Source organism: Naegleria fowleri (genome assembly GCF_008403515.1).
Source record: "Naegleria fowleri strain ATCC 30894 chromosome Unknown tig64, whole genome shotgun sequence".
Taxonomy (NCBI): Eukaryota; Heterolobosea; class Eutetramitea; order Acrasida; family Naegleriidae; genus Naegleria; species Naegleria fowleri.
This window is the reverse complement of record NW_025407996.1, coordinates 120,682-138,098: the sequence shown is the minus strand read 5'-3', so window position 1 is coordinate 138,098 and position 17,417 is coordinate 120,682. Positions and strand designations below refer to the sequence as shown.

Below are 17,417 nucleotides of genomic sequence, written 5' to 3'. Positions count from 1 at the left end.
TCCCGACATTCAAGCAATTCCATTTTGGTGGCATTACTATCCTTCACCACCACCACCTCTTCCACCAAACCATGTGATGCCTCTGTTCTTTCCAATGAGCATCCAATGGCCTTTTGTTACTGCCAATGTTCCAACTTTTCAACAACAGGTGACTGAGACCCTTGATCAACGTCCACCTGTTGAACAAGCGCCAAATCAACACTCCTTAATCGATGCACTTGTCGAAACACCATCATTTTCCAATGAAGGTGAGACAGGTTCCTTCGAGACAAGTAGTGTGGTGGCTTTAATGGAGAACTATGGCAACATTGAGCAATGTGAAAATGATGAATTATCATTATTTGAAGATGATGAATTGAAACAACTCTTATTTGATGAACAAGAGGATTGGAACAAAGAGCTATTTTCATCTGATCCTGAAACAACAGAGGAAACGGAAGAAGATGCATCTTGTATCACTCACCATGCACAAAATCAATCACCATTTCTCGATTAGAAGATGATTTGTTTTTATCCATGTTTTTTTCAATTCCAACTATATCTAATTCAATAATAAAACTTCCGTAACTTATGAAAAACAATTTACATTTTTCTAGACAGCCATCTACAATTATTTGGAAAGGATGTTTGTTTCAACAATTAGTGAGAGCGGTGGACTTGTGGCAATTGAAGTTCAGTGAACTACAACAGTTTACTTTGACTCATCTGAAATGTCTCCTTACTTGGAGGGTCCTGAAAACGCGTTTGGCCTTGAATATGTTAAGTATCTTCTTTTATAAGCTTTATTATTCGGCTAGTGTTGACCTGTTGTGATATCCATAAAAAAGGAATAAACATTAAAAAAGGCACATCATCTTGAATATCCGGAGCAATTGGATCAAGTATCTTATCGACTGCAAATCCTACCATTCCATCAATACCTTGATTGAATGGTAGATGTGTGCCTGATATTTTGGATATCATGAGCTGGAGCTTTCAACGTTTTATATACGCCATTTATTCATGTGGCACAAAGAAAACCTATTTAGACAGCTCATGCACAATTGGTTTGAACAAGTGGCTGTTGTTGTGTGAAAACTCATGCATTTCTCTAATGTTCTTCTTCATGGTTGTCACGACCCAACAACAAGACTTCATCAAACACAGAACGAACCATCTCTTCAAGTTTTGTGTCTTCATCCTCCTTATTCACCATCCAATGACGTTGATGTTTCTCAGCATTTTCATAATCTTTACGAATGCGTTCTTGTTGTTGTTTTCTACGATTGGGCCATCTCACGAATCCGTTCAATGTTGTTCTTGAACTCTTATCCAAGTTTGACAACAATCGTTTCAACATCAACCAGTGATGTTTTCTTTTTTCAGAATCCTTTAGAATTCTCTCTTCTTGCTCTTCCTTTCTTCGATTAGGCCATCCAACACGATTGAATGTTCCAATATTCGAAAATGAAGATTTTGGTTGAGAAGAAGAAGGACCAACCATCATCATCCAATGACGTCTATGTTTCTCAGCATTTTCATAATCTTTACGAATACGTTCTTCTTGTTGTTTCTTTCTTCGATTGGGCCAATCGGCAAGTGCTTTGATTTGTGAGGCATGTGTGAATGAAGGAGTGGACGACATGCTAAATACCACTCCAAACCATAGACACAACAAGAGACTCAGTGTGAGGAAGGACTTCAAAAAGATGTGAAACGAGTTCAGAATGAGACCTGTCTTGTGAAAATTCTTCATTGTTTGGTTACAGCAACAGTTCCATACTTTCCTTTTATGTGGTCAATTACATAATTAAATAATTTCAGAATCAGTTGAAGCTACAACAACCTTTCAGAAATGTTGTACATGGGAATCTGAAATTATGAATGTATAAATTACAGCTTTAATAGAGAATTTCCAAATCCACAATATTTTGCAAGTCAACCGAAAGGATTCGAACAATTTTGTTACAAAACAATGCCCAAAAAACCATCCAGCTCGAAATCCAAGAAATCAACCAAATCTTCACAACACAAACAACAACCACAGCCTCTCTCGGATAAGCAACGTTCCGATCAAGAAAGAGAACGTGGAAATGAACAATTCCGACAACAACAATTTGATGCTGCCATAACATCGTATACTCAGGCGATTTTATTGGATTCCAACAATGTTTTAAATGTTTCTAACCGTGCACAAGTGTTTTATAAAATAGGACAATACCGGAATGCGATCAACGATGCAGAAACAGCACTTCAATTAGACCCAAAATGGTGGAAAGCCTATCATGTAAAGGCTGCTTCATTGGCTGCTTTACAAGAGTACGAAGAGGCCAAACATTGTTGTGATCAAGGTTTATCTGCATTGCAATCATCAAGCAATAACGGAGAAGACGCATCTCTCTCCTCATCCAAGGTCGAGCAAGGAATTGAAATGATTACCAATTTGAAAAATCAAATCGAATCGATGCAAGAAAAAAGCAAAACAAGACAACAACAAACACCATCAAAGCCTGTGAGTAAGAACAAGGAATTGGAGCAGGTAAAAAAGAAAATGGATTCCTTTGCTCTCCCTCAACTCTTTGTATCCATCAATAATAATGACTTTGAAGATGTTACGAAATGTCTCACAGATCTCGGCTATTCTGTGAATATGCCTCTAAATTTCGAATTTGGATTTGGTACTTCTGTTACTCCATTACATTACTGTGTACTGAAGGGCACTCCTGATATGCTGAAATATTTGCTAGAAAAAGGGGCAGATTGGAAGGCAAAGACCAGTCAACCATTTTACTTCACTGTGCTTCATTTATGTTGCCTCTTTAATGTCGCTGACATGCTACAAGTGTTGTTGAACTTTATTGATGAGCAACTCGAAAAGGATGAAAAGCAAACATCATAAATACTGAAAGAAACATTTCAATCAAAAAGCTTAATGACACCACCTCCCACGATGTGTTCAGCGAATAGAGATTCAGTAGAATGCTTAAAAATCATTTTTGAATCGAATCTGGTCAAAAAGAATATTCTCTCACTGGACACTTTGCTTTTCAGTGCAATAGGAAATGGGAGAAACATTTTACACATTGCATCAGAACGAGGGGCTGTGTCAGTTGTCAAATATCTTGCCAGTAACTTTAAGCATCTACTTAAAGTTGATGCACAAGGCCAAGATGGAAAATCAGCGCTTCATTGTGCATGTCACGGAAACCAAACGGTTGTCCAAGAGATACAAGGCACAAATGCAATTACAAAGGCGCCATGTGATCATTCAGATCAACACTGTGTGCATGCTCAAATTATCGAAATTCTAGTGAAGGAATTAGGAGCAAACATGTTCTTGGAAACCAACGAAAAATTAACACCTCTTGCTCTCTCAGTATACTATGGACATTATCAATGTACTCAAACATTGATCGATCTTGGTTCTCTATCAAAGAAAACCAGAAAAATCATGAGAAGATGCTTCCTATGACAATGATGGCTTGCTCAAAAGGATACAGCGATTGTCTGAAAGTATTATTGGCAAACCATGTTAAACCCGTTCCTGATTGTATCCATATTGCAATTGGTTCAGGATACATTCAATGTGTGAAATTATTGTTAGAATGTGATGACTTTGACATTAATCAACCTTCGGTAACCATAGAGCCCATGGTCACACCGTTGGTGAGTGCATGTGTTTCGGGACAGGCCGAGGTCGTAAAACTATTGCTCAACCACCCAAAGCAAAAAATTGATGTGAATAGAGTGTCACCTAAAGTTCCTCTTCCTCTCCATGCAGCCTGTATGAAAGGTTATGCCGACGTGGTTGAGATGTTACTTTCTAAGGGAGCTGATCCAACCTTACTGGATAATGTGGGAAATAATGCCTTTGTGTGTGCTGCTTTTGTAGGAAATGAACGAATTGTGAATTTATTATTTGATTACATTGACGCCAAGTGCAAAACTAGAGAAGAAAAGTTGAAATATGCGCAGGCAATCCTGACACCCACGACCAATGTTTCAGGAAGCAACTCGAAAATTACCTCTGCAACATGCTTTGATATTGCCAGCAATTATGGTCACATCAATGTATTGAAAGTATTCCAACAACGATGCAAACCATATGGCATCAATTTAGAGGTTCCAGAAGAAGCAATGAAAACATCTGAAAAGCGAGTGGAAGAAGCAAAAAGCAGCGCCAAGGCAGAAAGGAAAACTAAAAAACCAGAGCCATCATCAACCACAACACCAACCATTATTGGTGTTGCCTATGAAAATCAAGCTCAGTTATTCGAATTTATGAAATAGAGAAAGTACTAATTCAGGTTCACAAACGTGGCAAGGTCTTCCTGATGAAACCTTTATTCAAGAGATCAGAAAAATTACAGCCACTGCTAGAGATTTATTATTGAAAAATCTATCAATTATAGAGCAATGCAATACGATGGTCGATGTGAGCACTTCGCCATCTCAGTCCATGAGATTACTTAAAAATAATATTGAAGAAGATTGGATTGGATTTTTACAGCATCCAAACATTTCGGATGAAAATTTGGAAGCAGTGGCGACATTTCTTGCAAACGTTTCCATTTTCTTCGACGACAGCAAAAAAAAGAAATATTCTACAACAAAGGGACTGGCTGCTGTTTTCGAACGGCTGTTGTTTAGGCCAAATAGATTTAGTAATTACAGAATACTAGCTCACACAGTTCAGTTGTTACGAAATTTTTATGGAGAAGAATTTCTGAAACGTGTGGTGACTTGGAAGGGTTACAATTTGGAAGTATTCTGAGCTTAGCTTTTTCATTAATATTGCATCAAGATATTCAATCAAAATTAATGGGTTGTTTTCTCTTGCACAACATTTATCGCTCATTAGCAGAAGCAGATGAAGACAAACTGTTTGTAACAACCGTAAGTAGAGTTAGTTTGTGCTTCTGTGGAAATTGTTGACTCGTGTCTTGTATTGTTAGAAATTATTTAATGTCGGATGTTTTACTCCAATTATGGATCTCATCAAAAAAGACACCCCTCAACAACAACAATTGTTTAACGCCGAAGTTGTTGCATTATTGTTACATCTCATTCAAAATATGGCCTGGGATCGTCCTAAGGATGTGCTCAAAGCAGATGGAATATCTATTGCCTTAAAGTTCTTACCAAGCCCTTCTCAAATGTTAAAGAATTTGCTTTGAATGTGGTCTGTAATGTCATTCAAAATTTGGTATTGTCAGATCGAAGACCCATCGAAGAAAAGCATCAAATTATGTCCAAGATGATTGACGTTCTGAGAAATTACAAGAGCGAAACTTGTGAAATTTGTAATATGTCTATTCGAACTTTAATACTATTTCTCTATTTCAATGAGTTCAAGTCCAAACTTTCTCAAAAGGACTTGGAAGAGCTTTTAGTATTAACCGCAAAATCACTCCAACATCATATTCCTATCAGCACAACTACCCTCGACGATCATCAATGTTCACTCATGCGACATGCCAGTGCATTACTTTCAAAACTTTGCAATTCAGAATCATTGGTCAACCTGGTCATGAATAACACACCTCAAGGAATCATTTATTACATGAAAATGTTCCTACTTAGCCCAGTGAGAGTTCAGGCAAATCTCGTCAACACCATTTCCATATTTTTCGCATTTTCTGAATTGTGTACAGACCCCACTGTTGTTGCCACTCCTGAATATCTGAAATATTTCGGATTTATCACAAAAGAAGCACAAGGACTTAATCCTCACCTTAATCAGAATTGTCAAGCTGCTGTAATGGTCATTTCAAAGAGAATGGGTTTATACGGAGACGATCGACGTGTGAATTTTGGTTTTGAGTCCGAAGATAATGGTGCTGATTTTGCAGGTTTTAATGGACCTCAACAGAAACCAAAAATTATTGATCGCTGTAACTATTGTGCCAAGTATGGAGCGAAATCGAGATGTGGTGGTTGTCGTAAAGTGTTTTATTGCTCTAAGGAATGTCAACTTGCGGATTGGCCCTTACACAAACTTCGATGTAACCAATAATTAGGATCATCACGAACACAAATTGAATACTAGTGACATTAATTAACAATGTTTTGCAATGTTTTTATTTGGCGCAACAAACAAGTGATCTTCAATATAAAAAACGAATAAATTTGAATAGAAACATGTTCTTGTTCCTTCTTTGAATTCCAAGAAGTTGTAAAGCAAGAAAATTTATTAAAAAAAATGAGTAAAGAGCAATTGCATCATCTCTCCATGTTTGCCTCTTCTGCTTCGGAGAAGGTGTTACCAAATGTGGTATCGTCGTTGCAACAAGCCTCATCATCATCCTCGGAGGGATCTGGTGATGCAACATCATCAAATAATAACAATAACAATACTTCTACACAAAATGTTCAATACAGTATGGAAGTCTTAGATTCTATACTGCAGAGTATTGCTTCTAATTTGGATATGCACAAGTGTTACGATTGGAATCAATTATATCTTTTTATGTCATACAAAATTCACGATGTACGAAAATCATTCGGAAATAATCAAGACGGATTTGAACCACTCATGCAGTCGATCGATCATCATCTTGTTAAATTTGCTAGGTAAGTCTTGATGATGAAGAGAAATTGGCAAGATAAGATAGGAATGATCATGTTATGTGTGTTTCGATATATTTACGAAAATTGATAATATCTTGTATTCGAATCAAATGTTGGCACTTTGATCATCCACTCACTCGCTCGAAAATATCCATCCATTAATTTTTCCTATTCTTAAAATGACGATCCTTCGACTTGATCAAATTTATTGTGTGATTGAACTAATGATTTTCATTATTTTGAATAGCAATCCTCCATTCACGCTACAACGTTTGTGTGAGTTATTAACTCAACCCAACAGACACTACAAAAAACTAGGTCATTTACTTTCGTCGATAGAAAAGTGCTTAACTGTGAGTTCATTCCTTTCCGATTTTTATGACGATGGCTCAGGTCGTCATATGGAATTAAGCCAAGAAGAAATTATGAATGATAATACACAACATATTTTGGAAGAAGAAAATGATGTTACCATGAAAGATGTATAACAAATTATTATAATTTAACAACAAATGAACATTATTTCTAAATGTGCAAGTTATTAATTATGTTGGGTCTTTGTGTAAACAGTTAAGTGGTGAATAACGAGATTCAATTAATTGGAAACAAATATTTATTCTTCGTCATTCGCTGTCATCATGACATCATCAAGATTAATAATTTTGAGCTGATCCTTTTCGTCCAAAAGAGCCTTGTACCTTTCTTGCAACTCCTTCTCTCTGCTTGATAACCAGGAAGCCTCTTCTTGCAACTCTGACAAACGAGATGGAATTGCTCTTCTCTCCTGCTCTTGGATTTGTTTGTAATTGTCCAACTCTCGAGATGCTTTAGCAATTTCAATACTTGTCTTCGTAATATAATCCTTCAACATGTCAATCTTTGAGAGGTTTGTTTTCAGGTGCTCTGATGTAAATTGTGCAATTTCTTGTTGCAACTGTTGCCATGGCTGCCTTAATTGAGTAGCTTGCTCCTTAGAAAGTAATGTACATTCATTGTAAAGTTTGGCAAATTCTTCAAAACTTGGTTGAGGTTGAGTGGCATTTTCCAGAGCTAACTCAATTCGTGCTCTCAACAACAAATGTTCAGGAATTCCTAGGTTGTGTACACGCTCTCCTGAGATATCACTATTCACAAGAGCACGCATCTCGGTGGCAATCAGCTCACTGGCAAGCAGGTATGTGTTAATATCGGCACCAGCAGCATCTTCCTTGATTTCCTTCGATTGTGAAAATATTGAAAGATCAACACTTGGAGTCGAAGGTTTTGGTAAATGTCTCTTGACCACTGAGGTCTTCAAAAACATTTCCTGTTGTTTGGACAGAACTTTCTGCTTTCGCTGATCCTTTTCTTTCACTCCAGCATCTTCCATGTCAATGGATTTCTTTTTGAATTCCTTTGGGATTGCACCTTCAGGTTCATTTGCATTCTTGAACACGACAAAATCGCCACTAGTTGGAGTAGGTAAACTTGCGAAACCTTCTTTCAATTGTTGTTTGTGGAATTGTAGATCGTCGGCCAACGACTCGACACCATATCCAGGCGTATTAATATGAAGTTGATCTCTGAAGGGTGTCTGATGAATGATAGGAGTTGCTTTCACTTGAGAAGGCGTTGAGGCAACAGAAAAGGTTTGAGGAATGGTCAATTGAGCAGATTCCCTTTCTCTTGAAAGTTGAATGGGTGTTGGCGTGCTCTGTATTTGTTGAATTTCTCGAATACGTTCTCCAATAACGTCACCTCTCATTGGTGTTCTAGTTGCTTGAATGAGGGGTGTAGCGTTTGGCTTGTAGTCTCCCATTAATTGCTTGGTTGCCTGATTTGAGGATAGAGAGGTTGCTGGAAGAGTATTTAACTTTTTGCCCATTTTGATAATTTGATCCAACTCGGCATCGGTAATTTGTGGAGGTGGTAATGCTAGTTTGATCTTTTTGTAATTAATTTTGGCATTTGACATGTCATCAATTTTCTTAATAATTTGTGGCAAGTTTTTGTCGAGCAAGACCTGAACCTTGTCCTTTTTCTTTTCCTTCTCTTCATTTTGTTCGTTTTGTACTTGTTCTAGAGCTTGCATTGAATTTCCTTCGAACGCAAGCAATACAGTTTTTTTATCCTCCTCGGTTGTATCATAAAATCCTGGAGCTGGTTTCTTGTAAAATGGAATTTCCTTATTATAATTAACGTCTGAACCAGGATGTTTGAGCTTTCTCTTCTTCAATTTTGGAGCAGTGTTTGTTAACAATCCTGCAGCTTTCAATTCTCTCTTTTTTTGAGTGGCTGTCACTCGACGAGCTTCTTCTAATTTTTGTTCTCTCAATTTTCTCTTTGCTTTTTTACCTCGAGTGTTGGCCAAACGAGCACGTGCTTCGTTTAACATTTCCAATTCATCTTCATCCATATCGATAGCGTCAGGACGAGCTGGTTTTGTCTCTGGATTGGGATCAATTTCGCCCACTCTTAATTTTCTTGGGTCATCAGCAGATGACGAGGAAGCTGCAGAAGATTCCGAAGCACCTTCTTGTTTTCGTTGTTCCTCATCCAACATTCGTTCATAATGTTCCAAACATTGACTTGCTGTTCGTCCAACAATCGGAGCAATCGATCGCCATTGGCTTGGCATAATTTTAGCGAGATGAAGTAATTTCTCTTCCTCCTCTCTTGTCCATTCTGTCTTTTTAATGCTCGGATCAAGCCATTCAAACCAACGGGCCTTACATTGCTTGGGTGATTTTCTGTTCAACAACGAAGCGACACGAGCCCATTGGTTTTTACCATATTTCATAACGGCAGCCTTTAGGATTTCATCCTCGCTGTTTTTCCAAGGGCCTCCTCTTACGTATTGTCTTGGCATGATGATGATGTTTTGTGAATGTGTATATCGTTCGGATAATGATTTTCTATAAAATCCTATTTACAACAAAATGATCAAAAAAGAAGTGTTTCTCTTTTTAAATGATTACTATTCAATCAATCAATCGATTATTAAAAAAACTTTGAACTCATCAATTGATGAAGATCGGTATTCTGCTTCCTTCGTCTTTTTCTCCGAACCAACACTAATTGGTTGTGATGAAAGAAATCCGTTAGAGCAGCAACAACAAATTTTTTTTGGAATATTGGAAAAAAAAATAAATTGAACGTGCAATCTGATGATGATTGAACCTCAACAACAAGGCTTTGATGAAGATTGTTGTTGAATTGCCCACATTTCTGTATCATCTCGTGAGTTCTTTTGGGTGATGAATGGATTCACTCTCTCCATTCCGCCAATATTAAATTCTTCATCCATTAATTAATGCCATATGCGTTGGGTCTTTTGGTATCTTTTTCCTACTACTTTCACCGAAACTGTTCCGAGTGCAATCATACAAGTCTTTCAACTTAACAAGTAATGACCATTGATTGGGTGAAAAAGAGTGAACCAAGGCAAGGGAACGATGAACTTTCTGGTTCGCATAAAGACACGCAGTTTGATTTTGGAAAGAATTCAATCATCCCAAGTTTGAAAAGAGAGAGCCGTCCCTGCTGACAAGAAAGCCTTTTAACGGATGGAACACAATTAGAAAGATTGTTGGTTTTGCCTCTTCCCTCACGACGGTCTCTGTTTCCATATGAAACAACATTCAAACAAAATGACGTTCCTTCTTTCCATTGGCACTGCTCCTCGTTCATTTTCTCCAAAACACAAATGCAAGAACGAATGTTGTCATCAACATCAGTTAAGTGGTGATGTCATTGCGTTTGGCGTGGCTCCCTTTTTGAATCAAAGTGATTACATTCGACTTGCAGGTGTGTGTGCAGAATGGAGAAAGGCTCTGTTAATGACGACAACCAAAGCTTCAACAGGTCTCCACCCATGTTTAGAACGAGTGTATAGCAATCGACTGAGACGTGAGAAGTTTCTTAAAAAGACGAAGGGCAAACACGACATTTTTCAATTATTCTCCAAGTTTGAATTTAGAGATTGTCATTTGACAAGAGCACATTTCAAAACTATGTTTTATGCTGAAACCATTTCCTCTATACAGTTATGCCACACGAATTTTGTTTCAAGTAGTATTCCACCGAATCATGTGGATTTGAAAACATTGAAAGATTTACATTTGATCAACATTGGCCTTTCGATGAATGATATTAGAAACATGATGCAAGGATTGTTCCATTTTAAGAAATTGACCCTCACCAATAATGGACTGGATCATCGAGGCATTTCTCTCTTGTTAAAGGCAATTATTCCAATCTTGAATCATTGAGAATTTTCAATCCAATAGGATGTGAAGGAGTTTCTGAAATTCTCAACTCCAATGTCCTCCCACAATTGAAAGAATTATTTATTGGAAATTTGAATATGAATGAACAAAAGGGTACCTCCAATGCACACCACTTGCATGACCTTTCACTCCTGAATCATAACCATCCGAATTTGAATCGCATTGATTTCTTGTCATTGAATGACTCACAACCTTTACAAGAGCTATGTAAGGGAAAGAATGACTTGAAATTTTTCAGAGCTCATTTGGATTTCACAAAAGCAAAGGATCTTTCTAAATTTTTCATCAAATTTCAACACATTACCACTCTCATTTTGGGAAGGTGTTATTTGGATAATGAATGTTTGAAATCAATATCTCTTCTCCCCAAAGTCATTGATTTGGACATTAGTGAAAATGTATTCGATGCAGAAGGTGTGAAACATTTATGTGGAATGAGCAGTTTAGAGCGCATCAATATGGATTCATGTCAACATTTGAATGACAAGGCATTACAGTATATTTCTCAAGGAACTTTCAATCGTTTAAGTTACTTGAGTTTATATCATACTCCAATCACCGATCAAGGATTGAAATTTATTTCCATGTCACACTCGTTGCTATCACTTTCACTATTACTATTTACATTATACAAGGACTGGTTTTCGAGAGCTTTCTCATGTGTTATCGAATTTGAAAAATTTGAAATGTCTTTGTTTCAAAGAGATTCATTTGAGATGGATGCAATACATGGTCATCCAATTGCTTGCTTCTCTCAAAAAGGTCACCATTTCATCAAACTTTTTAGATTGTGATTTTATTATGAATCATGTGAAATGAATTGGTCACAGATGGTCTGTGAAAAAGCAAGATATTGTGAGTTACAAATGAATTGTTGAACAGGCAAGAGGATGCAACCATGGTGTTAGACCACGACGTGGTCAGGTTTCGATTGGAAGCAAAACATTGTTCCAAGGATGCGACACTTGCTTATTGAATGCCCAAATGTTGTAACGATTTGTAAAATGAATAATAATTTGAATACAAATATTATAAAGACATTCAAACATCACTTCCATCCGAACATCTCAATCTTCCATTTACAAAAAACACTCGTTTTCTATAAATTTCACGAGTATTTCTTTCCTCCTTAAAGTAATATTTCATGATGGATCCACAATTCACAATTCCACCAATTCCACAACATGCAACAAATGCAATCACCATCAGTACACATCCAACAATATTCGTCGTGAGTGCAATAATAATTGTCACAACCAAGTAATTCGAATATTTTGAAGATTGTTGTTTGTATTGTGTATCATTGAGAAATGGTAAAAAAGAAACAGGAGAGAATGATGTTTGGATCTTTCCTTAAATAGCAAGTTGTCATGTTGGCAGTCATGTTAGATACAGGAGACGATGGAGTTGGAATCGAATACAAAGGTTGTGAAAGGGTGAGTCGATTTAAGTATTTCCAAATATTCTCTTGTGGATTCGATGAATTATTTTGTAAATGATAATTTTCATTCAAATGATGGATGAACAATAGTGATGATGAGGACCATGAGGAACAATAGTGTGAAAACAATTCATCATCACACTTCAACCACAAGGAAACATTGGCTTGACGTGACGACACATATCGAGTACAATAAATTCCGAGACATATTTGTGAGTCTTGACAATTCACTCGCCAATCATGAACCAAACACGGCACTGCAATACTGACATCGATCACAGTGGAAGGATCTGGTGGAGACACACGATCGATGAGAGCATAGGACAGCGTCGATGTGATGGCTCCCAATTCGACAAAAATGGAGAGAATAAAGAAAGAAAGGAGAAGGCGTTTGAGAGAAAAAAAGAGAAGTGTTTTCAGAGGTCGTCATGGATGATCAAAGGTCAGTATTGGTTTTTGGTGCATTTTTTGTAATAATAACTAAGAATTTTGTGAATTTTGTTGCGCTTGTATTGATTCACGATCCAATGGAAGGAATTATTGAACGTGTGAATTATGCGCCCGATGATGAAAAGTCCATGATGAATGAAAAAGCATTTATCGAACAAGACAATAAATCTTAAAAATTACTTGAAATATAAATTGGGTGGAATTGTGTCACCTGCATTCAATAATGCTTGTTTGGCTTTTCTTGCTGCATTTCTAACAATTTCATTCAAGGCAGGATGAATGTAAATGCAGTTCAACAAGTCATCGAGTTTGGCTCCTCCTTGAATTCTGAACAAAATTCCCACTTGATGCAATAGAGTGCTCGCTTCATGTCCAATGATGTGGCATCCCAAAATTCTTCGTGTACCACGTTCGACAAGGAGTTTCACAAATCCCTCATCGCTCAATAAGGCCATACCCATTGCTGAGGCAGAATAATTATTCTTGACTGAAACAAAATTCAAACCCTTTTCACGACATTCCTGTTCAGTTAAGCCGACTCCTGCAATTTGAGGATTGGCAAATACGGCATGTGGCATACCAGTATGATCAATAGGATAGGGCTCACTCATCTTGGAGATGACTGTTTCCATGAGATATTCGGATTCAAAGTTTGCATTGTGACGGAATAGATAATTTCCTGCAATGTCACCAAAGGCCCAAACATTGGGTGCACTCACCGATCGTAAATATTGATCGACTTTTACAAATCCATCTTTTGTGAGTTGAATTCCAGCCTTTTCACATTGCAATACATCAGTATTGGGTCTAATTCCAGCAGCAACTATTTTTTGCATTTCCACACACATCATGAATTTGATATGAAATCAAATGAAGATAGAAAACAGTTTCGAATGGTGATGATGCGCACAATTATGTCAATATGAATGAAAAAAGGAAATTGAAAAATTCGCAAACATACCTAACAAACCATCAGCACGAATTTCTTGCTCTTGTGCTGTATCCAAGTTGGGATTCAAATAAGTCAAAATAAATTCATTATTTTCATATCTCACTCTGAGAGGTTTCATTCCTTGCTTAACCTCAATATTCTTCCTCTTGACAAACACTCGTTCAAATTCTTTTTGAACTTCTTCATCTTCATGTTTCAAAAATTTAGATCTCACAAATAAAGTAGTATGAGTACCAGTACTTGAAAAGAAGTGACACAACTCTGTAGCAATATATCCAGCTCCAATACAAATTAATCTCTTCAATCGTTGTTGATTTCTGAGAGCCTCTCTGTAGGTCATGTATGGAGTGGAAGCCAATCCTTCAATTTGATCCGATAAATCAACAGCTCTTGCGCCAGCTGCAACAAACACTCGATCGGCAGTAATGACCACATTGTCATCCGGAGAGCCCACTTGTAATGTTCTTTCACCAATAAATCTCGCAGTTTGTCCAACAAACCAATCCAATTTTTGATTCTTTTCAACATTGGGAAGAATGGAATCACTTTCCTCATCGATGGTTTTTGAGACACGAGCCACCAATTCCGAAAATCGAACGTCGTAATCCAATTCACCCTTCTCTCCACTCGTGGATGTTTCCTTCTTTTTCACATCAACTTCAAAACGATGAGCCGATTCAATGGTTTGAATGACATCTGCTGGATGAATCAACATTTTCGATGGAATACAACCCCGATTCAAGCAAGTGCCTCCGAGCCGATCATTTTCGCACAAGGCCACCGAGTATCCATATTCTGTGGCAGGTCGTCCTAATTTTCCAAGACCAGCTCCGGCACCAATCACAATGATATCGTAGTGTTTGGTAAAGTTTTTGACATTCTTCAAGAGGACCATGTTGTTATTATTTTGTTGTTAATGGTTGTTAATGGTTGTTATGGTTGTTGGATCTATCGTGGTGGAAGATTGTTTATGAAAATCCAATAATTATAAAATGGTGGTATTAATAACGTGGATAATGATGATGGAGTTGAATGTTGATTTTTTTTTAAGTCTTTTTTTAAACGATGCGTTGGATGATGAAGAAAGAAGAAGGGAAAGAGATGATCGGAGCGGGCGAACAATTTCAACGAGCTCCTCCTCCAACCACACCAACATGGAGAATCACCATCCTCATCCTCATCATGAATGCATGAGGAAGGACTTCTCAAAAGGTTCCTCATCTAATCATCAAGAATTTTCATCCGAACGAATTGGGAACCTTTCAAATCAGGTTCATCGCTATCTCTCTATATTTATAAAGTAAAGAAATTCATATTTTTTACAAAAAAAATGATTTCATCATCCTTGGGTGCAAATTCTGTGTCGACCCATTCCACTCCTTCTCCAACAAAAACTCCTCAACCGATCGTTATGGCCCCAATCATGGAATCCCAATACGATGCAAAACTCTTTGATCGGAGTCAAAAAAGTTTTTATAATTATTTAAAAAGTAGACCCTTCTTGATGAGTATGAAAAAACATCGAACCAATCACTCGGTACAAAATTTGCTGGATATGAATATTGAAAAAAGATTGATGAATATTTTGGATGTGAATCATGTTGCGTTTATGGGCGAGTTTAAGACGGGATCGAGTGGAGGAGAGGATTGTTGTTTTTGTCTCACCACTAATCATCATAATATCGTTGCGACTAGCAATGGAAGAGCTAATTTATTATTATTTAACTATGATGGTGTCAAGACCAAGGAATTTAAATCACATCACAAGGAAATTGTCACACAAATACACTTTGTGAAAAATCGAATCACCGAACAGCAACAACATTCATCAGAGAATGTTCAACCGTCGTCAGAGAAAGGCCATCCGATCGATAGAGAAATGTTCTATACGTCATCTCTCGATAAAACCATCAAAGTATGGCATGGTGAGAATAATATTCAAACATTGAAGGATCACAAAGACTGGATTCGTTGCTTGAATACCAACTGTGATGCTACTACGTTATATTCGGGATGCATTAGTGGATTTATTTATGGATGGGACATTAATAGCAATCATCAAGTCGTTTTTCAAATTCAAAACGACCCAAAGGACGCGCTTGGAGGTTTAAACACAATTAACTCCTTGTTATCTGCAAATCGATCACCAAACATTCTTTATACTGCTTCACGTGACGGTTGTTTGAGAATGTATGACACAAGATGTTTGGTTTTCAATAGTAATACGGGAGTAAATACAGCGAAGCCAAAATTCAAAATCAAGTCTCACAATGGAAAAATGAATCAATTACAAATTACGAAAGACGATTTGCATTTACTCTCTAGTGGAAGAGATAGTACTATGAGACTGTTCGATGTCAGAAAAATGCCCTCAACTACCATCTGTGACGTCTCATCTCTGGATCCGTTTGTTGTACAAACCTACTCACAGCATGAATGCAAGAGTTACAATGTTAGCTCAACTTTCTTTAGAGAAGAGAAGTATGTTCTCACAGGAAGTGAAGACAACAAGATTTATATTTACGATACATGGTCAGGAAAGTTGGTTCGCACTCTCAGTGGACACGAAGGTGTGGTGCATTTATTAATGAACTTGGATGATTATCGACTGATTTCCAATTCTATTGAGTCGAGCCGTCTGTTTTTCTGGGCTCCTACTCTCGAGAAGGCAGACATTTTATCGAATTTAGAAAAAGAAGTTGACGATTCACTTGAAAGAAATATTTTGGAACGAGTCATGAGACAACATGGAGATCAAATTCTCAATTTATATCACTCAAACAGTTTGCAACATGAAAACGAAGGAGGTCTGTCACAAGCCATGACCAATTTAGTCATTACTCCAGAAAATCAACAAGTTTTCAATGATATCATGCAAACATTTTTGCGAACTGTCATTCAAGAACAAGAACAAGGAAGACAATTCAACTGGGATAGTTTAGATACTCTTGAAGAAGATTCTGATGATGATTCTAATAGTGATCCCTAAACAACACTTCCACCATATTTCACACACAATTTTGCTACAACCGTTGATGCACCAATATCATCATATTAAAGATTTACCCTATCACATACCTGAGTGTCCAATGCTTCTCATTCCCGCTTTACCTGATCTGCTTACCAAACCACGGCCCACTAGAGATCCTTATTAAACCAGCACTTCCGTTAAGTAAGTTCTGGATATTGCCCATTTAAAGTTTGAGAATAGATTGAAGGCTATCAACCTCCAAGATCTCTAATCATTAGCTTTACCTGGCAAAACTATTTGAAGATCTCCGCTATCCTGAGGGAAATTTCGGCAGGAACCAGCTACTAGGCGATTCGATGAGTCTTTCGCTCCTATACCCAGCTCGGACGAGCGATTTGCACGTCAGCACCGCGGGAGGTCCTCCATCAGGATTTCTCCTGACTTCAACCAGTCCGGGCATAGTTCATCACCTTTCGGGTACTAGCATATTTACTCTAACTCAGACCTAAAGGCCCGGTTTGTGCTGTTAACACAATACACTTTCATTACGCCTTCACAATTAAAATTGCTACGGCTTGCAGATATGCTAGACTCCTTGGTCCGTGTTTCAAGACGGGACGTTCCCAAATACCATACCAACAATATGCTAAAGGACCGGTTATTTGCGACAAATCATACAGACTACAACCCCGGTACCGCATTCAAGCCGTGAAGCAAGAACACAGCAACAAGACCTTCATCTGTACAACTCATCTACAACGGCATTATTAGCATGTGTAGCCCAAT

The 17,417-nt window shown here is 37.5% G+C and overlaps 11 protein-coding genes across 11 annotated transcripts; 8 read left to right on the top strand and 3 right to left on the bottom strand.

Annotated features, from left to right (window-relative positions):
* Positions 1–94: 94 nt before the first annotated feature.
* FDP41_008811 (uncharacterized protein) lies at positions 95–496 on the top strand (the record flags this gene model as incomplete). The annotated part of the gene is made up of 1 exon (XM_044712704.1): positions 95–496. One exon carries the CDS (start codon positions 95–97, stop codon positions 494–496), a length of 402 nt encoding a protein of 133 aa, XP_044557672.1.
* Positions 497–1,090: 594 nt separating this feature from the next.
* Positions 1,091–1,624, bottom strand: FDP41_008810 (uncharacterized protein; the record flags this gene model as incomplete). Its single annotated transcript, XM_044712703.1, has 1 exon — positions 1,091–1,624. The coding sequence occupies one exon, from the start codon at positions 1,622–1,624 to the stop codon at positions 1,091–1,093; it is 534 nt and encodes a 177-aa protein (XP_044557671.1).
* A 330-nt stretch (positions 1,625–1,954) lies between these two features.
* FDP41_008809 (uncharacterized protein) lies at positions 1,955–2,878 on the top strand (the record flags this gene model as incomplete). Its single annotated transcript, XM_044712701.1, has 1 exon — positions 1,955–2,878. One exon carries the CDS (start codon positions 1,955–1,957, stop codon positions 2,876–2,878), a length of 924 nt encoding a protein of 307 aa, XP_044557670.1.
* A 497-nt stretch (positions 2,879–3,375) lies between these two features.
* On the top strand, positions 3,376–4,269 carry FDP41_008808 (uncharacterized protein; the record flags this gene model as incomplete). The annotated part of the gene is made up of 1 exon (XM_044712700.1): positions 3,376–4,269. The coding sequence occupies one exon, from the start codon at positions 3,376–3,378 to the stop codon at positions 4,267–4,269; it is 894 nt and encodes a 297-aa protein (XP_044557669.1).
* A 531-nt stretch (positions 4,270–4,800) lies between these two features.
* FDP41_008807 (uncharacterized protein) lies at positions 4,801–5,995 on the top strand (the record flags this gene model as incomplete). Its single annotated transcript, XM_044712699.1, has 3 exons — positions 4,801–4,875; positions 4,935–5,067; positions 5,115–5,995. The coding sequence occupies 3 exons, from the start codon at positions 4,801–4,803 to the stop codon at positions 5,993–5,995; spliced, it is 1,089 nt and encodes a 362-aa protein (XP_044557668.1).
* Positions 5,996–6,181: 186 nt separating this feature from the next.
* On the top strand, positions 6,182–7,037 carry FDP41_008806 (uncharacterized protein; the record flags this gene model as incomplete). Its single annotated transcript, XM_044712698.1, has 2 exons — positions 6,182–6,552; positions 6,797–7,037. The coding sequence occupies 2 exons, from the start codon at positions 6,182–6,184 to the stop codon at positions 7,035–7,037; spliced, it is 612 nt and encodes a 203-aa protein (XP_044557667.1).
* Positions 7,038–7,162: 125 nt separating this feature from the next.
* Positions 7,163–9,397, bottom strand: FDP41_008805 (uncharacterized protein; the record flags this gene model as incomplete). The annotated part of the gene is made up of 1 exon (XM_044712697.1): positions 7,163–9,397. The coding sequence occupies one exon, from the start codon at positions 9,395–9,397 to the stop codon at positions 7,163–7,165; it is 2,235 nt and encodes a 744-aa protein (XP_044557666.1).
* Positions 9,398–10,178: 781 nt separating this feature from the next.
* Positions 10,179–10,799, top strand: FDP41_008804 (uncharacterized protein; the record flags this gene model as incomplete). Its single annotated transcript, XM_044712696.1, has 1 exon — positions 10,179–10,799. One exon carries the CDS (start codon positions 10,179–10,181, stop codon positions 10,797–10,799), a length of 621 nt encoding a protein of 206 aa, XP_044557665.1.
* Positions 10,800–10,894: 95 nt separating this feature from the next.
* Positions 10,895–11,611, top strand: FDP41_008803 (uncharacterized protein; the record flags this gene model as incomplete). Its single annotated transcript, XM_044712695.1, has 1 exon — positions 10,895–11,611. One exon carries the CDS (start codon positions 10,895–10,897, stop codon positions 11,609–11,611), a length of 717 nt encoding a protein of 238 aa, XP_044557664.1.
* A 1,273-nt stretch (positions 11,612–12,884) lies between these two features.
* FDP41_008802 (uncharacterized protein) lies at positions 12,885–14,555 on the bottom strand (the record flags this gene model as incomplete). The annotated part of the gene is made up of 2 exons (XM_044712694.1): positions 12,885–13,531; positions 13,670–14,555. The coding sequence occupies 2 exons, from the start codon at positions 14,553–14,555 to the stop codon at positions 12,885–12,887; spliced, it is 1,533 nt and encodes a 510-aa protein (XP_044557663.1).
* Positions 14,556–14,990: 435 nt separating this feature from the next.
* FDP41_008801 (uncharacterized protein) lies at positions 14,991–16,649 on the top strand (the record flags this gene model as incomplete). Its single annotated transcript, XM_044712693.1, has 1 exon — positions 14,991–16,649. The coding sequence occupies one exon, from the start codon at positions 14,991–14,993 to the stop codon at positions 16,647–16,649; it is 1,659 nt and encodes a 552-aa protein (XP_044557662.1).
* Positions 16,650–17,417: the final 768 nt, after the last annotated feature.